The 25,210-nt window shown below is 33.0% G+C and overlaps 2 protein-coding genes across 4 annotated transcripts; one reads left to right on the forward strand and one right to left on the reverse strand.

The window, feature by feature from the left end:
* Positions 1-933: 933 nt before the first annotated feature.
* On the forward strand, positions 934-12,647 carry MOS1 (modifier of snc1). 3 transcript variants are annotated; one of them, XM_047295912.2, is made up of 11 exons: positions 934-1,208; positions 2,656-2,731; positions 3,201-3,284; positions 3,378-3,422; positions 3,516-3,891; positions 4,316-4,418; positions 7,659-7,730; positions 7,842-9,147; positions 9,234-9,498; positions 9,579-12,268; positions 12,353-12,647. In XM_047295912.2, the coding sequence occupies exons 2-10, from the start codon at positions 2,700-2,702 to the stop codon at positions 12,153-12,155; spliced, it is 4,860 nt and encodes a 1,619-aa protein (XP_047151868.2). In that variant the 5' UTR covers positions 934-1,208; positions 2,656-2,699; the 3' UTR covers positions 12,156-12,268; positions 12,353-12,647. The 3 variants fall into 3 exon arrangements, with proteins under 3 accessions (XP_047151868.2, XP_087961099.1, XP_087961098.1); XM_088104973.1 differs by having other exon boundaries at positions 7,845-9,147; XM_088104972.1 differs by having other exon boundaries at positions 934-1,201.
* A 5,958-nt stretch (positions 12,648-18,605) lies between these two features.
* On the reverse strand, positions 18,606-20,006 carry LOC124823640 (uncharacterized). The gene is made up of 6 exons (XM_088109130.1): positions 19,802-20,006; positions 19,507-19,635; positions 19,376-19,419; positions 19,156-19,287; positions 18,902-19,048; positions 18,606-18,740 (listed from the first exon to the last, which is right to left on the reverse strand). The coding sequence occupies exons 1-6, from the start codon at positions 20,004-20,006 to the stop codon at positions 18,606-18,608; spliced, it is 792 nt and encodes a 263-aa protein (XP_087965256.1).
* Between the last annotated feature and the right edge of the window lie 5,204 nt (positions 20,007-25,210).

A 25,210-nucleotide genomic window follows, 5' to 3' on the forward strand; every position in this document is an offset into this window, starting at 1 on the left:
TACAATGTTGTCAGTGTAAATATTTATATATTCTTGACCAATAAAAAATTACTGTGAATAAGATTTTTAAGATGGTTATTATCCGAGTGAATGAATTATCATATAAAATAATTAATGTTTGTTTAACCTTATATTTTCATTAATAATTAATCGACCACATTTATCTAATATTTATATAAAATAAATAACAATTAATGTGGTTTTATTTTATTTTATTTATGGTATATTCTCTCTTGGTAACTGGTACTACTAGAAAGAAGCATATTTCTTAAAGTACGGTTCATGTTAAACTATACATTTTTTTAGTAATATCTGCTTTGAATTGGAATCTTAATATTTAAACAACACATTACACATCTGAGTAAAACGATTCAAGCCATACTTGACTGCTACGAATAATAAAATTATTCATATATACTTTTAACATCTTTTCACTCCCCAGGACTCTTTTAGTTTTTTGTCCACTCATTTTTTTAATAAAATAAAATCAAAGACAAAAAGTAAACCCCCCCTAAAAAAAGCCCTTTAAATGATCTGTTTTGTAAATGAAATCATATTTCTAATCCAAATTAATTTATATACTTTTGTAAAGTGGGTTTATTTTACTCGTTCCACTTTTGAATTTTGCAACAAACTCTATTATTTGTGAGCAGAAAATATTTTCACTAAGCCATAATTAGTAACAATATTAAAATATTTTTCTGAAATTAAAATTAATTTTGAATTTAAAGTTTTTTTTTTAAGATATAAATAACGGACTCCTCACACAAGTTCTATATTATACGAAATACAATATTATTTTACTGTTGATTTTTTTGATAAATTTTGTAGACTCTTTGATCTACATGTAAGATAAAGATAATAAATTAATGTAATTTGTAGGTTGGGCCTACATCTATATGAATAAACAATTTTCTCACGGATGGTAAGGTAACTCAACTGTTACGTCTTTCAGCTCTCTCTTTCTCTCTCTTATTTTCTCATTTTCGTTCTCGTTCACTCGTGTACCCTTCTCCCTCTCCGATCCGAAACCCATCGCCTCTAACTCTCTCAGATCTCTCTTTCTCAACCTCATTCAACACCTTCCGCGAAATTCCCCTAACCTATTGAACGTATATTCGTCTCCTTTTATCTTTCCTTTTCTTCGCAGCTTTCTGCAATTGCTTCGCTAGGGTTTCTCCGAGGCCACGGATTTTCCACTGTATGCGGTACACTTTCGTTTCCACTTCCAACTCTAATTCATCCGCGATTGATTACGGGGAAAGGAAGGAAAAAACACGTATTTCGTGGGGGATTAGAACTGGCATTTTTGCAACTGTAACTTTAACTGCTGTGGGATTTTATATGCATTGTTTTTTTTTTCTTCTATTGCGGGATATTAAATGGGGCGGTGTAAAATATGTTTTTGTCGCGAAAGTGTATTTTGTACAATCGTTTGTTTGTATATATTTTTTACTTTGAGGAATATAATGATTAAATGCCTTTTTATGGTGATTGTGCCTGTGAACCTCGTTTGGACCGTTTTCTCGGTTTTTGAAGATGTTGCGCATGTGTGATTTTTGGGCGTAACTTGCCTGTGATAGCATTGTTGAGGAGCGCTCGTTGTTTAAAGTTTGTGTTGCTCTTGTTACCTCTGCTTTTGGATCTCTGGTTTGCTGATAAGATAACTACTATGGAATTGGCGCATGATTTGTTGTGGTGGAATTGATTTGTTAATGGGCTTTTGGAATGTTATCTGATAGGCTTGGTATGGACACATGGTTGTGAGTTGTGATTGTAAAAAAGGGTTATACCTATGTTTGTGAAGTGGAGCTATAAACAAATAGTGAGTGATCATGATCAGAAGAAAAAGCTGTTTTGTGTTGTTTGATTCATTGCATGAATATCAGCTTCTTTTTGTAGTTGTTTCAACTTTGAATATAGCAGTGTGATATTGCACTGGTGGAAAATATGATTAGAAACCCTTAATACAGCATTTCTACACGAGGTGGATGGGCTAACTGCAAACATGGATATTATTTCATCTGATTGGTCGATTGAGTAAAATGAAAAGTTATAATTGTTCATTGGAAATTTGATTGTTGATACACATGTATTTTGCTGCTATTTTGATGGCAAAAAGAATTGACGGGATCCTTTAAACTGTTCCTTGTGTTTTAGAAGAGTCTAAATTTCATGCGAGTTGATAATCTTACCTAAAACCACCAGTGGTTGACCTGTGCATTCTTAACATTTTTTATTCATTGGCTCAGCTCCATTTGGAGACATGTTAGATTTGGTAATAAATGGAGAAAATAATAAGATAGCAATGTGTTAAGCTGCCGTTGAAAATTAGAATTTGAATGACCTTTATAACTGCCTGAAATGCTTGTATTAGAATGATGTTATAGATGAACGGCATCCTAAAATTAGAACTGTATTCTAATTGAGTACGGAAGAGGCTGTTGTGAATTTGCTGCTGCTAGTTCAGACATTTTAAAGTTACTAGTTGTATAGCTCACATGATTCCCTTAAAATTGATACATCTACTAAATGTTCACTGGTTTAATGTTGGCATTATAATTTAAAATACATCTTAAATTCTGATCATGTATGAAATCATTACAATATGCCTTTTTATTAATTGAATTATGTTTCTTTGGCTCTCCTAAGCAGGCCTTTCAATTAGGATTGGATGACCGTGTGGCAGCAACTAGACTATGACTTCAAGCATGTTGAGTGGGGAACGGAGGTATGTTTAAATTTGAGTGCTTTTGAAGTCACTAAAGTGAACTGGTGGTGAGAAGTTTGGGCAGTATGCAGGTCCTGTGGTCTCATAAGGGTTTCTGAAGTAAAATCGAATGGTGTTTTCCCCCCTTAAGATATGGCAATTTGGTTCCATTGTTAAGTTGATTGAACACTAAGACCAGAAACCAACATATCTAACTGCTCACTTGCGGACTCAGTATAAAAATATCCCTTGTACCATTTCACTACCTTTTGTAATGAAGTATATGGAATTCAGACATGTTTTTTTTAGCATTCTGCACAAACCCAGTAGTTGTTCTAAGTCCCATCATGCCTTGCTATTTTACTAAGGCCATATGCCAGTATCTTATCCATTATCATGTTTCCCCTCAATGTGCACATGAATTATAAATATATTAACTTATTAAGTGATAAAAAAAAATGACATTGATGATATGATAATGCTGTTGCAGATGGGCCTCCTCTTCCAGAAGAGGTGGTATGACTGTTTTAGGGAAAGTTGCAGTTCCAAAACCTATCAACTTACCTAGTCAGAGGTATTTATGTTCTGGCTGAACACTTTTAACTTTTCAGTTAACTAACTCTGATTGGGTGCCATCTGAAAAAATTTACCTCTTAATTTTCTGAAGGTTAGAAAATCATGGTCTCGACCCAAACGTGGAGATTGTTCCCAAGTGAGTATATATTCTATAAACCCAAATGCTATGACTTTTTCTGATGCCTTCTTCTAGTTTTGGATTATGGTTGCTTATCTGATCTTTTATTAGGGGTACACTCAGCTGGGGTAGTAGATCATCATCTTCTACATCTAATGCATGGGGTTCTTCTTCTCTGTCCCCAAAAACTGATGGTGGTGCTAGTTCACCCAGTCACCTCAGTGCCCGTCCATCATCTGGTGGAAGTGGCACACGACCTTCTACTGCTGGCAGTGATAGGGTTCTTGAGCCTACTGCTAATTCATGGGGCACAAATTCTCGGCCTTCATCAGCATCTGGGGTACTGTCAAAAACTCAGTCTTCATTGACATCATTGCGTCCTCGGAGTGCAGAAACTAGACCTGGAAGCTCTCAGCTATCTCGATTTGCTGAACCCTTGACTGAAAATTCAGGTGCCTGGAATGCTGCTAGGACTACAGAAAAACTGGTAGGCTTCTGCTTAAAACTTGAGTACCACTATTATTTACTTTTGAAGAATTTTTAAATGTATTCTTTTGGTATTCATTGTTTGTGTTTACAGATTTAATCTAGTGATTAAGATGTCCGGTCTTATAGTGATTGTCACTGGAATTTTACATTGGAAAAAGACATTCCATTTCCTACCCACATTTTTTGTTGGTTTGGGGATGGTCCACACCTTGTTGTGGAGTATAGTTCTGTGACTAATTTTCTTGTTAAGACCTGGTTGTATATATTCCAAACATCATGTATATACATTATAATTTGGAATACAATCAAACTAGGTGTCTTTTCCTTGTATTCTTAGATCCAACTGTCCATGTATGCTTTTATTTCTCAGAGATTGCTATCCCTGCCGCTGATAATAGTTTGTTGCAATTGTACAAATGCAGGGTGTTACACAACCCAAGAATGAAGAATTTTCTCTAAGCTCTGGAGACTTTCCAACCCTTGGTTCTGATAAAGATAAGTCTGTTCTGAATTCTGAGCTGCAAGGTATCATCATACAATCATACTCTCTATAACTATTACGGTGATTGCTTTATGCTTTATTAATTGGAGTATATGTTCTTTTATGGAGTTTAGTTTTGCATTTTCTTAAATTCAGAACACATTTAGTATTTACTGGTTACCTAATTTCAATAAAATGGTTTTAACTTAATTTCTAGGACTTTTTATGCTTATGTTGTAAAGCGATATCAATTATTCCCCTTAAAGTTTTTAATGTGTGTGGTTATTTGGCTGTGCACTTGTCCTCTGGTTTTGTAATCAGAATTCCTTTATACTATATTCCTTTGTAAGTGTAATTTGGGAATGGTTGGAAGATGATTCACTTATATTTTATGAATACATATTATTTTATGTCCACTATGTGCTTGTTAGAATAGTCTATATTATATTTTGAACAAAGTTGTTTTGTGTTGTATCTATATGTAGCCTATCCTAGGGGTTTCTTATTTTCTCTTTCCTTAAGCTTATGTTGTAAGCTTCTCATTCTTACACACACACCTGATTGAAACTGTGCACACCGTATTAGTTGGTGCAAGTATACCTGCATATCTCTTGGGTGATGCCAATCTCATTGCTTGTTTTCTTATCAATAGAATGCCTTCTTCGTCCGTTGATATTAAAGTTACTTATTCCATTATGTTTCCAAATGAACCTTAATTTCAAGTTGCTATCAATTAGAGCTATCAAATATGTCTTCCTAGGATATTCTCGTCTCCGAAAAGGGTATTGTTTGTTGTCCTTCTGAAACACAGAAGTACTAAATGTTGACAATTGTGACCTTTTTTTGAAAGGGAGATATTTCTTATCTTTGTCCCCTCACAAAGTCGACTCTATCCAACAAGTCTCACCCATTTCAGTAGTTGAACCCTCTACTACATCAAACCCACTCGAATCATCATTGATGCCTTTCATCACTTACCAACGTAGGCCACAAGTAACTGGTCCCATATTGCATGGTGAGTCCTCTTCAAGTCCTTTGCTATCATCACTCAATATTGTTACTACTGATAATATAGATTCCAGTTGGCCCATTGCTTTCCAAAACCATACTCATTCCCTCATCCTATTTACAATTTGTTAAGCTATCATAGGGCAGTCCCTTCCTAGTTTTCATTTGTTTTCTGTCTCATATCTACCATTCCAAAAAATGTGATTGAGGCACTTGATCATCCTAGATGGCGATAAACCATGATTGCTGATTTGTAGGCTCTTGAACATGGGACTTAGTTCTTCTACCACTTGGGCAGAAAACAATTGGTTGTAAATGGGTGTATGGTTTTAAAGTTTGGCCAATGGTGAGGTTGATTGAGAATATACTTAGATATATGGTCTAGGTTACAATGATATTCTAAATGACAATTGTACATCCCTTTGCTGTGGCAGCTCTTTACCATTGGCCTCTCATCTGTTGGATATTAAGAATACTTTTTTTATGGTGATTTGGTGGAACCGTTACATGGGGAAACCTCCTAGTTTTGTTGATCGTGGGGAGTTAGAATTGGTTTGTATATTGTAATGGTCCCTTTGATCTCAAGCAATCTCAATGTGCTTGGTTTAGATAGTGCAATCATGTTATTCAGATCATTGGGATGAAACCTAGGGAAGTAAATAATTTAGTCTTTGATTGTCATACATGACTTGGAAGACATGTATATCTAGTTATTACCGGAAATGATGCCTCCAAAATTATTCAGCTAAAGCAACATTTGTGCAAACACTTTCAAACCCAAGATCTTGGAAGTCTAGAACACTTCCTTGGCATTGAAGTGTCTCAATCAAAAGAAGGTAACTGTGTTGGATATCTTGAAAGAAATAAGAATGATTGATTGTAAACTGGTTGATAGTTCTGTGGATCCAAATAAGAAATTAACAAAGTGAGCCCTCTTCATATCCTTAGAGGTACAAGATCCTTGAGGGAAAACTTATTTATCTTACTATTTCTAATCCTAACCTAACTTTTGCAATTGATTTGGTGAGTCGGTTTATGTAGGCTCCTTGCATTGATCATACCATTCTCAGGTATCTCAAAATAGGTCTAGGACAGGGTCTACTGTATGAACATAAAGGAAGTACCCAGTATGGATATTTTGTCGATGATTGGGCTGGGTCTCCTTTAGACAAATGTTTCACTATTGAATTGGATATTGTGTTTTTATTGGAGGAAGCATGATTTCTTGAAAAAGCAAGAAACACAACTTAGATGCCCAATGTATAAAAAGATGGCTATGGAGACCCAAACATAAAGAGTGGGCACGAGTACCCAAAACACAAAAAACATAATGTGAGAGCTTGGAACAGAGAAAGATGCAAACGATAGATTGAAAATGGACTTTAGGAGTAAAGGTTGATTAGAGATGCAATGCATGATGATGAGATGTATGCATGATATGATTTCATTAGGGGAAATATTATTTCTTGGAAAAGCAAGAAACACTGCAGTTTCTCTATCAAGTGCAAAAACTAAATATAGGGATTGGCAACATTCATTTGTGAACTTGTGTTGATAAAACAATATTTGTAGGTACTAAAGTTTTTTGAAATTTAACAATGAGAATGTACTTATGATAATCAGGCAGCTATGTGCATTGCTTCCATCCCTCTGTTTCATGAAATGATAAAACACAAAAATTGTTGTCCAATGAAATTTGCTCAAGTTTTTTGGCTCCTATAATCAACTTGCAGGCATTTTGATAAAATCCTTGAGAGGATTGGATTCAATTTATGTGTTCCAAGCTTAGAACATATAATCTGTATGCTCTAGCTTGAGTGGAGTGTTATAATAGTTTATATTATCTTCTGATAACAAAGAAAGCTTTTTTTGTGTTGTATCTGCATGTTAGAATGGTATCCTAGGGGTTTCTGTTTTCTCCTTCCTTGAGCGTAAGTGGTAAGCTTATCATCCTTATGTATATATGTGTGTGTATATGAACATCAACAAAACAGTGAGGTCTAATATAAGATCTCTTAAACACCTTTTCTCTTTAAGTGTGTTAAAATGAGTGATTTGTGTAAGTTTTGAGTGAGGAGTTAATCTTCTACAGTCATATGGCCACATTAGTTTATAAGTTGGTTTTATTGTTAATTGTTGAATAGTTATATTGCAATATAGTGCTGTTAGTTTGTTACTTTGAAATATACAATATAGAAACTACATTAGTCTCTTGAGGTACAATACCAATCTTTCCAATGATTTTTTTAATAATTTTTTTTATCAACCAATGGCAGACCAAAATTCTCAAGCTCACCCTGACTCCTCTTCTGAACTCAGGAAAGAGATAAATGAGACTCCTGTTATTGGTATGTACTCATGCTCTTGCCTTTTAAACTAATGTTGGTTCAATTTTTTTTCTGCCATTTTCTGATGCTAGGTTTTTGTTCTTTGTCTGATACTCTTTTTTTTTTTTTCAGAAGATGATCATGTAAATGCAAATATTAAGGGTGAAAGTGTAAATTCTTGGAGGAGAGATTATCAGGTTTATAATGAGGAAGGTGTGAGGCCAGGCATAGAGAAATGGCAGGGAAACTCTCAGCTTTATCCTAATGCTGGTATTCCTCCTCAACACTATGAAGCTTGGCATGGTCCTCCGGTAAATAACCCTCAGGGCTGTGTTTGGTTCAGGGGTCCTCCCAGTGGTCCCCCATTTGGAAATCCTGTTACTCCAAGTGGCTTTCCAATGGAACCATTTCCATATTACCGTCCACACATGCCCCCTGCTGGTCTTGCAAATCCTCCCCCAGTTCCCCCCTCTGGAACTGGACCACGAGGGCACCATAAGAATGGAGATGTCTACAGGCCTCATATAGCCGATGCCTTTATTCGTCCAGGCATTCCTATGAGACCTGGGTTTTATCCCGGTTCAATGGCTTATGAGGGATATTACAGTCCTCCAATGGGCTATTGCAATGCAAATGAACGAGATGTTCCTTTCATGGGAATGGCTGCTGGACCTCCTGTCTTTAATAGGTACTCAAATCAAAATCCTCCTGAACCTGGCAATGCACATGGTAGGTCTGCTGGATATGGTAATACTGGGAAGCAATTGACTTCAGAGCAAGTGGAATCTGGCCATCCTCCTGATACTGCTGGACCATACAGAGTTCTTCTTAAGCAGCACCCTGAATCAGATGGGAAAAATAAATCAACAAATTTTGAGGATTCAGAGAAAACCAATGCATTATATGCTGATGGTCGTGGCCAACCTAGAATGACTGTTTGGGAGAATGAGCCGAGATCAAACTACAGAAAGAATGAAGATATGGATCTGAGGACGATTACCCATGGTGAAGTTTCTTCTCAGACTTCAGAGAATAAAGTATCTAGTTCTTCTGTCATTAAGGGCAAATCTCTTGAAAGTTCAGGAAACATAAAACTTGATGATAATTCAGCGAGGAAATTGGAGGCTGTTGCCTCAGATATGCTAGAAATCTCCCCTAAACCATCTGCTCCAAAAGATGCCAGTCTAATTCAAAAGATCGAGGGTTTAAATGCAAAGGCTAGGGATAATTCATCTGCTCGAAATAGAGAGGAGCAAAGGAGTAAATTTCATACAAGTAATGCTGCAATAGACCATGTGGAAAATACTGTCGGTGCTGATGTGTTTCCAGCACGTACTCATGCCACAGAAAATATAAATCCTGCCCATCATGAAATGGGTGCTGCTGGTGCTGGAAAGAATTTTGAATCCTTGTCTTCCAGTGGAACTGCCACATCCAGGTTTGGCAAAAACTTCTACTAGGTGTCTATTACTGTAATCATGGTTCATTTATATTGGTTAAAAGTATTGAAGTGCTAATTCACAGGCAATCTGCTCATGGAATGCAAGGCAGAGGTGATCATCGTAACAAAGGAAGATCAAACAATCTAGATGCTGATGGTTGGCGAAAGAAATCTGTGGTTGAAGATTCTTTAGCCTCATCAGGTGTACAGTTGGAAGCATCTCATGTTCTTGTGGGTGATCATCAAATATCTGTTCAGACCTATGACAGGTCAGGATCCTATAACCAAGCAAGGCACTTTGGAGAATCTGTTCAAACCTGGTCTGATTCTGGTGACAGCCATGCACAGGTAATGTGGGTACCTTTCTGTGCTTGTTAGCTTAACTCTTGGCATTTAGTACTTACATGATACACTTTGAAACACATCAGCGTGTCAAAATGAAAGAGTTAGCCAAGCAACGGACTAGACAGCTGCAGGAGGAAGAGGAGGAACGGACAAGAAAGCAAAAGGCTAAAGCTCTTGCTAAGTTGGATGAGTTAAACAAGCGATCTCAAGCAGGAGATGGACCAACTCAGAAAGAGTATATTACAAATCCTCAAATGCAGGAAGAAGAGGATGAATGGACAAGAAAGCAAAAGGCGAATGCTTTTGCAAAGTTGGATGAGTTAAACAAGCAATCTCAAGCAGGTGATGGCTCAACTCAGAAAGAGTATGTGACAAATCCTGCCATCCATAATAAGCCAGAGGAGTTGCAACCTTCTGAGCCAAAAACTACAACTGTCAATTCTGCTGTAAATGAACCCAGCATTAGTAGAGTGGAAAAATCACCAGTCTTGCTTGTCGAACCAACTGTTGAGACACTTAAAAGTTCTATCCAAGAGCCTATTCTGAAGCAGAATCAAGTTGTGGCGCTGCATCATGATATTAATAATGCTGATGCTACTAATCCCTTGCATGCTCATAACAATGTTGCCTCAAAGCAGAAGCGAATGAACTATAAACAGAAGCAAAATCTTCCTTTTGAGAAAACATCAAGTGACAAAGTTGTCTCTACCACCTCAACTGCCCTGAAAGTTGAGAATGAGGCAAGGATTGATGTTTCTCTCTCTTCTGGTGGTGTTACAAACGAAATTAGTTCAGTCTGTGGCTCTGACTTACCCATGAATTCAGCTGCTGTGGTTGAGTCTTCAGCAAACCCAAAAAAGAAGAATATTAGGAATAGTAAAAACAAACAAAAACATGACGAAAGTTCAACTCAGGCTGTACTACTAATACCAAAAGAAACCAATCTTTCCAAAAGCTCGGTTGAAGGTGACAAGTCCAAGGCTTCTGACTTTGAGTTAGAACAGGGTGTACTTCAACCGGCGCCCCTATCTAAAGATCCAAATCAGTTTCCAGAGCAACACAGATATTCATCAAATGAGGAATCCCATGGTAGACAGAATAGCCAGTGGAAATCACAGCATTCTCGTAGGATGCCAAGAAATATGCAGACCAATAGACCGGCAGAGAAATCCCATGGGACTGATGCTGTGATGTGGGCACCCGTTAAACCACAGAACAAGAGTGAGATCATGGATGAATTGGTGGATAAAAGTAAAACTGAGGCAGTTAATCCTGTAAAGAATGAGGAGCAGGTGCATAATTCAAAAAATAAGAGGGCAGAAATGGAGAGATATATTCCAAAACCTGTTGCAAAAGAAATGGCTCAGCAAGGAAATATTCTACAGTTAGCTTCATCAAGCAATCAGTCTCTTACTAATGATAGCATTGGGAGAGTTGATTCCGGGTCACAGGGCCCTCAAGTCATTCAGCATACCAATACAGTTGTTGGAAAAGTGGGTTCTGGGATGGAGTCTAAAATTAGAGATGGCAGGCATACTAAGCAGGGAAAAGCACATGGGTCGTGGCGGCAACGAAATATAACTGAATCAACTAATGTGCATGATGAACTGGACCATGATTCAAACTCTGAACCAAATGTTCAGAAACCAACAGAGCATTATCATGATCACAAGTCTGAAGCAAGCTTTGTGAAAGGAGGGCAAACCAAGCACTTCAGTGACACTGGTGAAATCAATGGTTCTAACAATTCTAACTCTAATGATTCAGCTGCTTGGGCTTCAGGTCCTGTTAAAGATCATGCTGCAACAGGCAGAGGGAGGCGGGCCCCTTTCAGAGGACACAAGGGCGCAGGAGGGAACCGTGAAGTTGATAACAAAAGAAATTCTTGGGAGGCAGACAAAGTTGAAACCCTTATTTCATCTTCTGAGCATGGTCAACCAGATATTGGGATGGCTTCTAAAGAAAATCGAGGTGTGGGTGAACGTTTGATGTCTCAGTGGCAACCTAAATCTCAAGCATCTAGTAATCACAGAGGAAATATATCAAGTGACCAGAATGTTAGCTCGGTAGTTGTTGGAGGTAACAAAATGGATCCCACCCACAGCGGGGAATTTCTTCCAGTGAGCCGGGGCAAGAGTTCCAATGCTCACATCTCACAGCCTTTCTATGATCAACCAGTCTCTGAGAAAAGCAAGGCCGGGGAAGCTCCCCATTTTATTAACCAAGAGGGTAAGAAAGAGAGAAGACATGCTCCGTCAAAAAGGCAACACTACTCCCCGAATCTGGCTTCTGTTACCTTAATTGAGCAGGCTCCAACAAGTCCAGATCTTTTGCAGGACCAACGCCCATCGTCTGGGTCTGGAAAAAATGTGAATCAAAATCGGTTTCGAAGAGGACATGAATCACATGGAAATTTGAAGCTACCAACCCAGGATAATCGACATTATAATCAACCTACAAACCGGGAGAGGCAGGGCCCAAGCACGCATCAGGAGTATCACGCACTTGGCGCATATGATGATGGCAAATCGGACAACTTTGAAAGACCTAAAAATGGTAGCCATGGTGAAAGAAGATTCAGGGAGAGAGGTCCAACTCATTCACGCCGAGGTGGGGGTAACTCTTATGGACGCCAGGGTGGTTTTGAATCTTATGACTAGACATGCTGAGTTAGTCAGCTGTGGAGATACTTTCGTAAGGCAGTCTTTTTTTGTCTTCCTTCAGAAGCCACACACCCCATCAACTGTGCTTCTATATTAAGCCGAGCTTTCAGGTACATGCAGTGTAGGTTCCAGATATCTTGCCTTATGTAGTCACATCATTTATGTATGTACTGATGTCGGTATGTGTTCGGCAGGGCTAGGAGCGATGAAGATGGTGTCCCCGTTTTTGTGGGGGGCTGGGGGCATAAAAGGGTTTCGTGGATAGAGTTCCCTGTGGTTGATTGTTATTTTTCTAGTGTATCTGATTGAAAATTAGTAATTTGATGGCATTTTGTTTCTTATCCAAGTATGGAATACTTGACACATGTTTCATCGTGTCTATTGCTAGGGATAATTAGGATACCAAAGAGAGAACGTGTGTTCTGCGGTGCCCTTTTCCTCTTATTTTGGCTGGAAAATATAATGATATATGCTCACGCGTTTGCGCAATCCGAGTAAATATAAATTTTAATTGGGTCAGTAATTCAGCGAAGGAAAAAGCTACCGAATACTGTTTATACCGTTTTTTTGTTTTACTCTCCTTGTGTGCGTTCGAGGGATTGGGATTTTGGAATGCTAATGGATCATTTGGTGCAATATTGTTTTAAAAAAAACCTGATACTTTTATTGTATATCTGCTACCGTCGAGTGTTTTAGTTACCTATCTGTTAAGGCGTGGGACGTATTATGGGATTTATTTATACATTCTTCTCAGTACTTGCTTATATTAATTTATGCATACATAATTTGTCTCTAAACCAATTACTATTTTTTATGAATTCTAAATCAACTTTAAAATCTTACTTTGAATACAATACGCATTTTATATAATTCGTTGGTACTTCTAATTACAAAATCAAGTTAACAAGAAAAACATCAGTAAGAATTGTTCAGTTTGATTTTATTAATTTATGCGCTTCAGTTTTGAATATTGGAATTAAAATGTTTTAAAAGAATATTTTTAATTGAACTTAGATTTTTCATTGATGTTTTTTTAAGTAAAATTGTTTGGAAATTTTTATCATACTAATATTGTTCAGATTATATTCTAGAATAAAAATTATTTGAGTTTATACCTTAAAAGTAGACATTTTTTTTATTGAAATTTAGAAAATAATAAGATACCTTGTGACATTATTTATATCTATCTTGGTTAATCCAAATGGGTATACGAGATAGAATTTGGTTGAGCTGAATATAATATCGAATTAACTCAATTAAATTTATTAGATTGAGTTGAGTGAGTTTAATTTTTTTTTTATTTAGGAGCGTAACTTTATTGTAGTAAGGTTAAGTCAGGTCTTCAATTGAATAATTTGAAAAAACACTATTAAAAAAATACCTTAAAATGAATCCTTCTAGTGTTTCTTTAATAAAGTTGATTTACATAAATAATACTCAAATATAAAATTATTGGATACAATATTTTTAATCATTGTGTGGTTGGATTTAGTTCGATTAGTTAATTTTAAATTTCATCGACTCTAATAAGATTATATTAAATAAATTTAAACATAAATATAAAAATGTAATTCGGTTGGATTGTTCAACTACCCATTCATTTGCAATAATTTTTTTCGTTACCACAACATATTAATTAAAATATAAATTTATTAATAAAATTTATTGATAATTATAATTTTTAATTTATTAGTAAAATTTATTGATAATTTAAATTTATTAGCGAATTAATTTTCGTTGATAAAATTTCTTGGATAATTTTATAATTTCTTTGTAGTGATTAGAAATTTACTTTTAACTTTTAAAACTTACTCATATATGAATATTAATTAGAGGTATATAAATTTTATTTCCTAATCTCACGCGATAGAGTATTCCTTGAATGAAAATATTATATAGTTCATGGTTTGAGACATACTAGTTACAATTTAAAATATAGACCTCGTATGCACTAATTAAATAATTGGATATGATTAAACATTAATCAAATGTTAGAGGGCTTTGAGCTAATCATAACTCATAAAATGCATAGATGAAGATATCATAACATTCATTTTGGATCCGTTGAAATTGCTGTGTCTAAACAAACTTAATTATGCTATTTTAGAGATTATTATAATTTTATTACGATTAATGTAACTTTTATTCATGATTAATTTAGGGCTTTCTCGGAAAATGAAATCTGAAATGATGGTTTGCAGGAGAAATTTTGATGATGTGCAGTAAAAGAAAAAGATGGAATTGATTCTTTAAAGGCTTGTAAAAGCTTTTATTATTGTTCCAAGTCCCTGTTTGGACATATGAAGGAATCCTTGGAATGTTTTTGCTACGAAAAACATGTTTCCCATTTATTTTAATGTCTGTTAAGAGAAAAAAAAAAAAAACACATGCTAATCCGTGACATTGACATACGAAGACGGGTATAATGAGACTTTAAAAGTTTTTACTAAGAAGGATGTTTTATGAGTATATGACTTTGTCATTTTAATCTTTAAATAGCTTCCAAATGTAGTTAATTTAATGAACATGAATATTGATGAGTTAAACATACTAAATTGACAAAAAAATTAAGAATTTATTTATGTAAGAAATTTGGCACAACACATTATTTAAGAAAGAATTTGGTAGTTTACCCAAAAATAATTTTCAATCCAACATGAAGTTAATAATGATGATAATCTTTTTAATTGTGTTTTCCGATCAATCTTAAGCTCAATGAAGACAACTTTTGTGGCAGTAAAAAGTCCTTGCCACTATTCACGGTCTAAACGTCGTGCGTTTTCTTGAAGACTTGCCAACCCCTTCCAAATATGCTAGTCCTGTGTTAATCATAATATTAGTGTAGACTTTCTCAATCACGAACGACAAGACCAACTTCTTGTTGCATGGTTACTCGCCTCTATGAATGTCTACATACTCACTAAGATCATGGTGGGTCTTGATATCAAGAAGATTGTAAACATACCCTTGTTGCTATTGGATCTCCTCTCACCATTGATGATCACATTGATGAGATTCTAAACGGGCTCTTCGAAGAATATGATGGTTTCGTCACTTCTGTCACATCGCTTTGACCCCTACAACGTCGAAGACATTGTTGCTTGCTCAAGAGGAACGTTTTGATAAGCATAGGCTTACTGATCAAACTCTCATGCAAGATAATCTTGCTTCATCTTCTAGGAATTCTAATACTCCTCAGCCCAAAAATAAGAATTGGTTTCAAAACATTGATGGTCGTTCTTCTTCATGCAACAATCCTCGTCAAAACTCTTACAACAAGAGGACCTTTGATTTCAAGCCTAGCACCAAAGGTTCCTGGTCTTTATCTTCCGGTTCCAATATTTAATGTTAGATTCTCCACAACACAAGATGATAGATGGGGACTCCTTATTTTCTGACCCTCTTTGGTACCTTAATAGCGGTGCCACACACCACATAACTCATGATAACAATTCTTTCTCAAAATCACCTCGTACAATTACGTACTGATGTGATAAAAATTGGTAATGACTCAGGTATGACAATCACTCAAACTAGTATGACTTGTTTCATAGTTCTTCCATGCATAAACCTCTTATTTAAAAAAAACACTTAATAGATGTCGGTTATGGTCCTGTCCGACGTCTATTGACGTCTGTGAATGCACTGACAAACGTCAAATTGTTTTCAGTGGCCACTTCAGGTTTTTTTGTGCTTAGTACCAGACAACGACATTCAACGTTCATAGACAACGGATACCTTATATCCGACGTCTCATATGACGTCTGATATACGTAGATCCGACGTTTAATATGACATCTGTGGGATAACATCCAACGTCTATTGATGTTCCTTGAAGGAACCGATGTCCCATTGACGTCTCTCAATATGATATCGGGAGAGATCAGATGCCAAAAACCCAAAAATAACATACATTAAAAGCTTTTTTCTACAGTAGTGGTTCTAGTACAAGATTTTTTTAGTGTTTCCAGGTTTGCCAAGGATAATAATGGGTTTTTCTAATTTTTCCCTATCCATTGTTCTGTTAAAAAATGAGGAAACCGAGGAAATAATACTCCATGGAAAAGTTAAAGATGGCCTTTATGTTTTCGCTCCTTCCCAACCAACCATGCATGCTTCGGGTTATCAGACTAGTGTCATCAGTGTCCATGAGCATATACGAAAAAAAATTCCTGCACAAGAAAAGAGAATAATATGTGATAAAGAAAGTAGACTTTTAAGGATTAAGAAAATTTTTAAAAGTAAAAAGAATGACATAGGAGGATAAAGATTATGCATGTTGTCTCTATATATTAGGTGCATTTTGTATGGGCATTGAATAACTTCTTGAATGATTTGTTGTTTTTGGAACTCTATATGGTGAAGCAGTTACATATGAATGAAAGTTGGAGTGACATCTAAGTAATTTATAATGTGATCCTAAAACTATTTATAAAGATGATAGTTTAATTAAGGTAAGTGTTAAAGAGAGAAACTTATTACTAAAGATAATTTAATTTTGAAAATTTAATTCTAAATATTCATTTTACTTAATCTAGATACATTAATTATTATTTCTAAATCTACATTAAAATTGATTGCTTGAAAATATGTATTTAATGATAAGGGAAATATTAACAATATTTTAATCTTTAAAATCTAATTCCTAAAATTTATTATACCTTACCTTAATATCATTTACTATAACTTGTGAATCTGATACACCATTAATTTAAGTGAAGAGGAAAATCTTTACATAATTTAATTTTGGAAATCTAATTTTAGATATTCAGTTTGTAATCTTGATGACATTAATTGTTATTTGTAAATCTACGGTAAAAATAGATTAATTATAAAGATGATAATGAGAAGGCTAGAATTAGAGAGGAAATCTTTACCATTAAAAATAATTCAATTTTTGAAATATAGTTCTAAACACGTTAATTATTATGATTTATCTTTATAGGATTGAATAAAGGAGCCATTAATTATTACGTTTGATATCATATCATTTGCATCATTATTTTATTTAATCATTACATTTTAATCAAATCCTAACAAACTATGAAAATACAAAGTAAAATGTAAAGAAAGAAGGTATTCATATAATCACAGGATAAATTCAATTTTTACCATTAAAAATGATAATGACAAAGGAAACTTAAAAAGTAATCTTTACTATGACACCGGAATGAGAGGATCTAGAGACTGTATAGATATGAGACTATACAGTTGAAGGATAACTTAAAGGGATTGATTGGGCTACTCATATCACCAAATGCATTTGTTTTTCGGTAGCCTAACCCATAAGAACTCCATGGTTAAACGTGTTTAACCTGAAGTAATTTAGGCATGTGTGACCTTCTGTGTGTGAGGGCAGTCAATATTCCTTGTAAGTTGTCGGGGCGTTACAAGTGGTATCAGAGCCTAGCCTCTCCTAGTACGGTGTGGTTCGAAGACTAATCCATAAGAACTCCATGATTAAACGTGCTTAACTATATCCATATATATAAAGGATAAGTTTAATTATTTTTACATAATACATGATAATCTAATTACAAAACACAAAACCAAATAATTAATAAACCTTCATATCTCCTAGAAAATCTTTTAAATGATAGAATTATTTTAATCAAATTATCAATATAACTTAATTTTCATTATATTTCATTATATAATAATTTCACTGCCTTATTATTATTTTTTTACAAAATAAAACAATTATTAAAAAAATTGAAAATTCCGTGGGTTGACTAGTTTGTTTTATAAAACTTTTCATTTTATTTGGTTGTATATATCAAATTAACATATTGAATAGCAATTAAAACGAGATAATAATACTCTTTTACTGGTATACCTTGATCTATATACTTCAATCAATATAATTTTAAAAATATTTATTTTTAAATAATTGTTTGATTAAGCTAATATTGTTAATGAAATATTATTTTATAATTTATTATTTACCACTACCGAAAGCCAAATATTTGCAGTTTCATAAGTCCCGTATAATTCTATTTCAATTATTAAAAGAAAAAATTAATAGACTTTACAAGATTTAAGAAAGTAGTTTCTTGATGAAAATGATTAATAATGACTTTTTGTTTCTTGTCAACTAATTTGATTAGAATTTTATTTAGTAAACGCAATCGAATCAATACCATTTAATGTATGATATATTAAGAAAACAAGAAAAGCAAAAAAATTTCAAGAAATAAACCAATTCTTTATATTATGCACTTGGAAATAAGACATTAATGAAAAGTAAGAAAAAATATTAAGAATGTAATTTTTCATGGTTAACATTTAAAGAACAATATAACATGATAAATGTAAATAATTGTTCATGAAAATAACAAACAATGAGTTTTTCACTCTTACAACGATGTTAGGAATATGTATTACTTGATCGAGAACAAAATATGAATTCACTGAAATAATGAATTATGTAGTTTTAATTTTTCGTATCTATTCAATAGTCAATCCTTTTGATTTGCACATGGGACAAACATTTTTCTCATGTAACCATCTCTTTATACACTCTGCATGGTATTCATGTCCGCATTGAAGAATTCCAATCTCCTCTTTATTTTTATATTCATCCTGTGAAATCATGCACATGCATTCCAATTAATATGAGAAAGAAAAAAACATATTTTTAATATATCAAATTTTAATAAATAACCTCAATCTAGTACATAAAAAAGACAAAATAAACTAGTACCTTATAAAATATAAAATATACATGTTCCTATATTTCATACCTGACATATTATGCAAATATCAGATTCCTGATCCCCCAAGTTCTCAGATATTAGATAACTTTTTGTCTGCATATGTCTTGCAATAATATCTTCTGACAAACCCTTTTCCGAGTTGCCACTGATCCATTCACTTAACTCAAGAAGCTCCTATTGTCCAATTTCGAACCGTTAGCAATTTAAAGTTTTTCATAATCACTAAGATTTTAGTATGCATAGAAAAAAAACATCAGACTATACATATATAATATACTTGCCTCATATGACATGCCATCAATGTCCAAGCGCATATCACTATGAGGGTCACCTAATGAAGGAAATTCCTGCACATTATAAAGTGTCTCGTATGACATGTCATCAGTGTTCATGAGCATATACGAAGGAAATTCCTGCATAAGAAAAGAGAATAATACGTGATAAAGAAAGTAGGCTTGTAAGGACTAAGAATTTTTAAAAGTAAAAAGAATGACATATTACACGAAATGCAGGAGGATGAAGATTATGCATGTTGTCTCTATCAGGTGCATTTTGTATGGGCATTGAAGAACTTCTTGAATGATTTGTTGTTTCTGGAACTCTATATGATGAAGCAGTTACGTAGGAATGAAAGTTGGAGTGACGTCTGATCTCTTGCGCACGGTATTGTCGATGGAGAAATCTGTGGTGGCGTCTTCTTCTTTGGAGACCCATTCTTGTATTCTCTTCTAATGAGCTTACATTAGCACTAGGAGGTGGAGCTGTAGAAAATGATCATCCATTAATACACAAAATCAAGAATTTAAAGAAAATAACATAAAATTACAAGACTCTTCAACCAAAACTGGTAGAATAATGTTGCACACATGAATACTTTATAAAAAAATCAAAACAGAACAAGTAGAGAAAGAAAGGTAGATATTTTACCTTGTACATAAGAGATTGGAAGATTTGGATACCAAACCAAAGCCGAATAATGACCCCAAACGAAATTGTTAGAGTAACTAGGTTGATGGTGAAGTCTATGCTGTTGTGTTATTCCATATATCATTCCATTTTCATCAACATCTACTAAGTAATTGGAATCAATAGTCATTCCTCTTATTACCATTGTGTGTGTATTCTCAGACATGTTTCGCAATCGAATGTGATTAAGAAATTAACAAAGAAAGATAATGTTAAAGGTAAAGAATCCTTTTGAGGAGAGAAAGAAAATTTTAAGAAATGAGTAATTTATAATGTGATCCTAACACTATTTATAAAGATGATAGTTTAATTAAGATAAGTGTTAAGAGAGAAATTTATTACTAAAGATAATTTAATTTTGAAAATTTAATTCTAAATATTCATTTTACTTAATCTTGATACCATTAATTATTATTTCTAAATCTACATTAAAATTGATTACTTGAAAATATGTATTTAATGATAAGGGAAATATTAACAATATTTTAATCTTTAAAATCTAATTCCTAAATAATCAGTATACCTTACCTTGATATCATTTACTATAATTTGTGAATCTGTTACACCGTTAATTTAAGTGAAGAGGAAAATCTTTACATAATTTAATTTTGGAAATCTAATTTTAAATATTCAGTTTGTAATCTTGATGACATTAATTGTTATTTGTAAATCTACGGTAAAAATAGATTAATTATAAAGATGATAATGAGAAGGCTAGAGTTAGAGAGGAAATCTTTACCATTAAAAATAATTCAATTTTTGAAATATAGTTCTAAACACGTATACTATTATGATTTATCTTTATAAGATTGAATAAAGAGCCATTAATTATTACGTTTGATATCCATATCCTTTGCATAATTATTTTATTTAATCATTACATTTTAATCAAATCCTAACGAACTATTGAAATACAAAGTAAAAAAGAAAGAAGATTAAACATGATAATGACAAAGGAAACTGAAAAAGTAATCTCTACCATTAAAGATAATTTAAATTTTAAAATCTCATGATACATATCACTTTATTTAATCTTGACGACATTAATTATTACTTGTAAATGTGTCGCAAATATACATTGCTTATAAAAGGGAAGAGTTAAAGAGAAACTATTAAAGATATTTCAATTTTTGAAATTTAATTTCAAATATTTAATTTATCTGATTTTGGTGTCATTAATTATTACTATTTATGTTTTAGGGTTGAATAGGAACCATCAATTATTGCGTTTGATATTCATATAATTTGGATTATTATTTTATTAATCATTACATTTCAATCACATCCTAACAAATAATAAAAATATAAAGATAGAAAATATCCATATATATAGAGAGGATAAGTTTACTGATTTTTACATAATACATGATAATCTAATTACAAAACACAAAACCAAAGAATTAATAATCCTTCATATCTCCTAGAAAATCTTTTAAATGATAGAATTATTTTAATCAAATTATCAATATAACTTAATTTTCATTATATTTCATTATATAATAATTTCACTGCCTTATTATTTTTTTTTTACAAAATAAAGCAATTATTAAAAAAATTGAAAATTCCGTGGGTGGTCTAGTTTGTTTTATAAAACTTTTCATTTTATTTGGATGTATATATCAAATTAACATATTGAATAGCAATTAAAATGAGATAATAATACTCTTTTACTGGTATACCTTGATCTATATACTTCAATCAATATAATTTTAAAAAGATTTATTTTTAAATAATTGTTTGTTTAAGCTAATATTGTTAATGAAATATTATGTTATAATTTATTATTACCACTACCGAAAGCCACAAGTCCCGTATAATTCTATTTCAGTTATTAAAGGAAAACATTAATAGACTTTATAAGATTTAAGAAAGTAGTTTCTTGATGAAAATGATTAATAATGACTTTTTGTTTCTTGTCAACTAATTTGATTATAATTTTATTTATTAAACGCAATCGAATTAATACCATTTAATGTATGATATATTCAGACAACAAGAAAAGCAAAAAAATTTCAAGAAATAAACCAATTCTTTATATTATGCACTTGGAAATAAGACATTAATGAAAAGTAAGAAAAAATATTAAGAATATAATTTTTCATGGTTAACATTTAAAGAACAATATAATATGATAAATGTAATTAATTGTTCATGAAAATAGCAAACAATAAGTTTTTCACTCTTACAACTATGTTAGGAATATGTATTACTTGATCGAGAACAAAATATGAATTCACTGAAATAATGAATTATGTAGTTTTAATTTTTCGTACTATTTAATAGTCAATCCTTTTGATTTGTACATGGGACAAACATTTTTCTCATTTAACCATCTCTTTATACACTCTGCATGGTATTCATGTCTGCATTGAAGAATTTCAATTTCATCTTTAATTTTATATTCATCCTGTGAAATCATGCACATGCATTCCAATTAATATGAGAAAGAAAAAAATATATTTTTAATATATTAAATTTTAATGAATAACCTCGTACATAAAAAAGACAAATAAACGAGTACCTTATAAAATATAAAATATACATGTTGCTATATCTCATATCTGACATATTATGCAAATATCAGATTCCTGATCCCCCAAGTTCTCAGGTAATAGATAACTTTTTTTTCTACACATGTCTTGCAATAATGTCTTCTGACAAACCCTTTTCCAAGTTGTCATTGATCTATTCACTTAACTCAAGAAGCTCCTATTGTCCAATTTCAAACCGTTAACCACTTAAAGTTTTTCATAATCACTAAGATTTTAGTATGCATAGAAAAAACATGAGACTATAGATATATAACATGTCATCAATGTCCAAGCACATATCACTAGGAGGAGTCATCTAACGAAGGAAATTCCTACATATTATAAAGTCTCTTTAAACTATGGCACGCACGACTGGGTCATGCTGCTTTTAAAACTACTCATTTTATGCATTCTTGTAATGTTTCGTGAACAAGATTCTTTTTTCTATGATACTTATATAAGGTTCATCAGTTGCCTTTTAGTGTCTCAAACTTTATACACTAAACCTCTTGAACTAGTGTTTGTTGATATATGGGAATCATCTCTTGTTCCTTCCTCAAACGGTGCTCCCTATCACATTTCATTTCTTGATAGCTTTAAATCATTTTTTCACTACTAATCGAATCAAACATCATCTCACATGTCCACACACACACAAGGGGCAATGAGCGTAAACAAAGACATGCTGTTGATTGCTGGAGCTTCTTTACCCTTGAAATTTTGGGATGAAGCCTTTTTAACTTGTGCATATTGTTAATGTGTTACCCACTCCGGTGCTTCAGAATGTCTATTTTTGGGATATAAAACCTAGCCTTAAGATTGAAAACATTTCTTCTATGCTTCTCTGATATTTAATATTTTGTATAAACTAACTTATGATGAAGTGATTTTTTTTCTTTTTTTTTCCTTATTTTTTCAATCCTGAAAAAAAAAATCCTTGAAGAGAACATTTTCAAAACAAACATTTATAAAATTTTAGTTGAGTTATATTTAAGATTGTGTTGCAATAATTTATATTCTAAGTTTTTTTTTTCATCTACCACCATCTTTCTAATGCTAAAGTTATTAGATAGATGAAAATAAATTAAGGAACATGATTATTGTTTGCAGTGTGTGTGGATATCTTGCATAAAACTTCATTGCAGCTCAATTTATTGAATTAGAGGCCAATCGTCTAATTAGCTAAATATTATTTAAAATTCAAGTACTTTTTTTAAGTTATAATTTATTTTTTATTTTCTTATTCTTTCTTAGTTTGTGGATGCTTCTTACTAAAGAAAAAACCTTAATGCTTTGTTAGCTTACTGGCGGTTTGTTGTTGAGAATGATAGCAAGAGAATGAATTGTAGATAAACTCGTGTTTGGATTTGCGAATTTGAGGACGAGAGAAGGAGAGGATTGTCGGGATTATGAGGTTTTGAATCTCGCTTTAACTTGATGATGATAATGTGCAAAGATAATTATGCCCTCATTGTGTGGAATCTGCGAAGTTCCATGGTGGTGAAGGAAGGAAGTCGATGCGTGGTGAAGGAAGAGACCAGCAAAAAGAGTTGTGGAATCGATTCTATATATATATATATACATGTGGAAATGAGTTATGTTGAAGCTGAAACCGGTTCTGAGTATCAATGGAAGTTGGAATCGATTCTAATATGCATGAAATTGGTTATGATATTCGTGGAACCGGTTTTACTGTGCTTGACCGCCTTCTTTGTATTGCGAGACATCTATTGAAGACGTGATGCCATTATTGGCGTGAGGAACTGATGAAGGATGCCATAGGTGAGGAAGCCGTAGTTGGTGGTTCATGGAGGTGGTGGAGCCGACGTGGTGGTTCGTGAAGGTGGACATGTTTTGGTATAGGTTGATTTGCTCTTATTTTCCCCAACCTACTGTCGTGGTGTTGTGTGCCTGGGACGGTGGTACATACTCGATTTCATTGATCAACAGAAATTATATTTCAGAGTTAATGAACTCTTTCAGCTTCTTCATCCCTTTTCTCTCAAAAGTAAATAAATAATTTTTTAATTTCATTCATTAAAATATTTCTATAAAATAAACTTAACTTATCTAAATATAATTTTATATTTCTTTTAATATTAAAAATAATTTCATAATTTTTTTGTTTATTAATTTTTGTAAAAATTTATCACAGTTAAATTATTTTCAAATTTCACAATTTTTTTTAAAATTTATTTATTTTCACTTTCAAATTTTATCAGAAAAACAATACAGACATTATTTTCAATTCCACTTAAATTTATCTATTTATTCTTCATTAAATTTATCTTCACAAAGTGAACACATATCCTTTAGTAATGTTTTTTTTCTAAATTATATGTATCTATAACAATTGATATGATTATTCACTTTTTGTTATTTTATTATATAGTTCTAGTTATACTAGCGTTAAGAACATATCTTTAATTGTTTTTTTTCTAATTTTGTATTTGTCCTTTAAATCGAGTGTATTGTTTTTTATTGGCTTCATACCTTTCTTGTCCCTGGATGTTCAAGTGTCTTCTACTTTTTTTAAAAAGTTAAATGTGGTTCTAACTTGTGAAAAATTATTCAATTAAATCATTTTTTATCACGGTGTTAATTTTTTAACAGTCCAACTGCCAGCATGAACTGAACTATGCAACGTGTCTGTTAAGGGTGAATATGTGGTTGTCTAAGGGTAAAAATATAGATAACGTGGCTGTCTGACTTCACTGTCAACCACCGCAACCTTGGCGGCTCCACCGCGCAACCACCAACAACCACCACAACCCTAATCGAAACAAAAACACCCTCCAACGTGAAACCCAAAAAACTCAAAACGTGAAAACAGAACCAC

Source organism: Vigna umbellata, chromosome 1 (genome assembly GCF_029865625.1).
Source record: "Vigna umbellata cultivar VRB3 chromosome 1, Vumbellata_1.0, whole genome shotgun sequence".
Taxonomy (NCBI): domain Eukaryota; kingdom Viridiplantae; phylum Streptophyta; class Magnoliopsida; order Fabales; family Fabaceae; genus Vigna; species Vigna umbellata.

Bases quoted from the DNA above. Each gene is read 5' to 3' on its own strand.
- LOC124823640 (XM_088109130.1), bottom strand. From the start codon at position 20,006: ATGTCTGAGAATACACACACAATGGTAATAAGAGGAATGACTATTGAT. The intron at 19,636-19,801 runs GTAAAATATCTA...CATTTTCTACAG, and splicing joins TCCAATCTCTTATGTACAAG to CTCCACCTCCTAGTGCTAAT. The intron at 19,420-19,506 runs TTCATTCCTACG...TACAAAATGCAC, and splicing joins GATCAGACGTCACTCCAACT to CTGATAGAGACAACATGCAT.
- MOS1 (XM_047295912.2), top strand. From the start codon at position 2,700: ATGACTTCAAGCATGTTGAGTGGGGAACGGAG. The intron at 3,423-3,515 runs GTGAGTATATAT...ATCTTTTATTAG, and splicing joins AACGTGGAGATTGTTCCCAA to GGGTACACTCAGCTGGGGTA. The intron at 7,731-7,841 runs GTATGTACTCAT...TTTTTTTTTCAG, and splicing joins AAATGAGACTCCTGTTATTG to AAGATGATCATGTAAATGCA.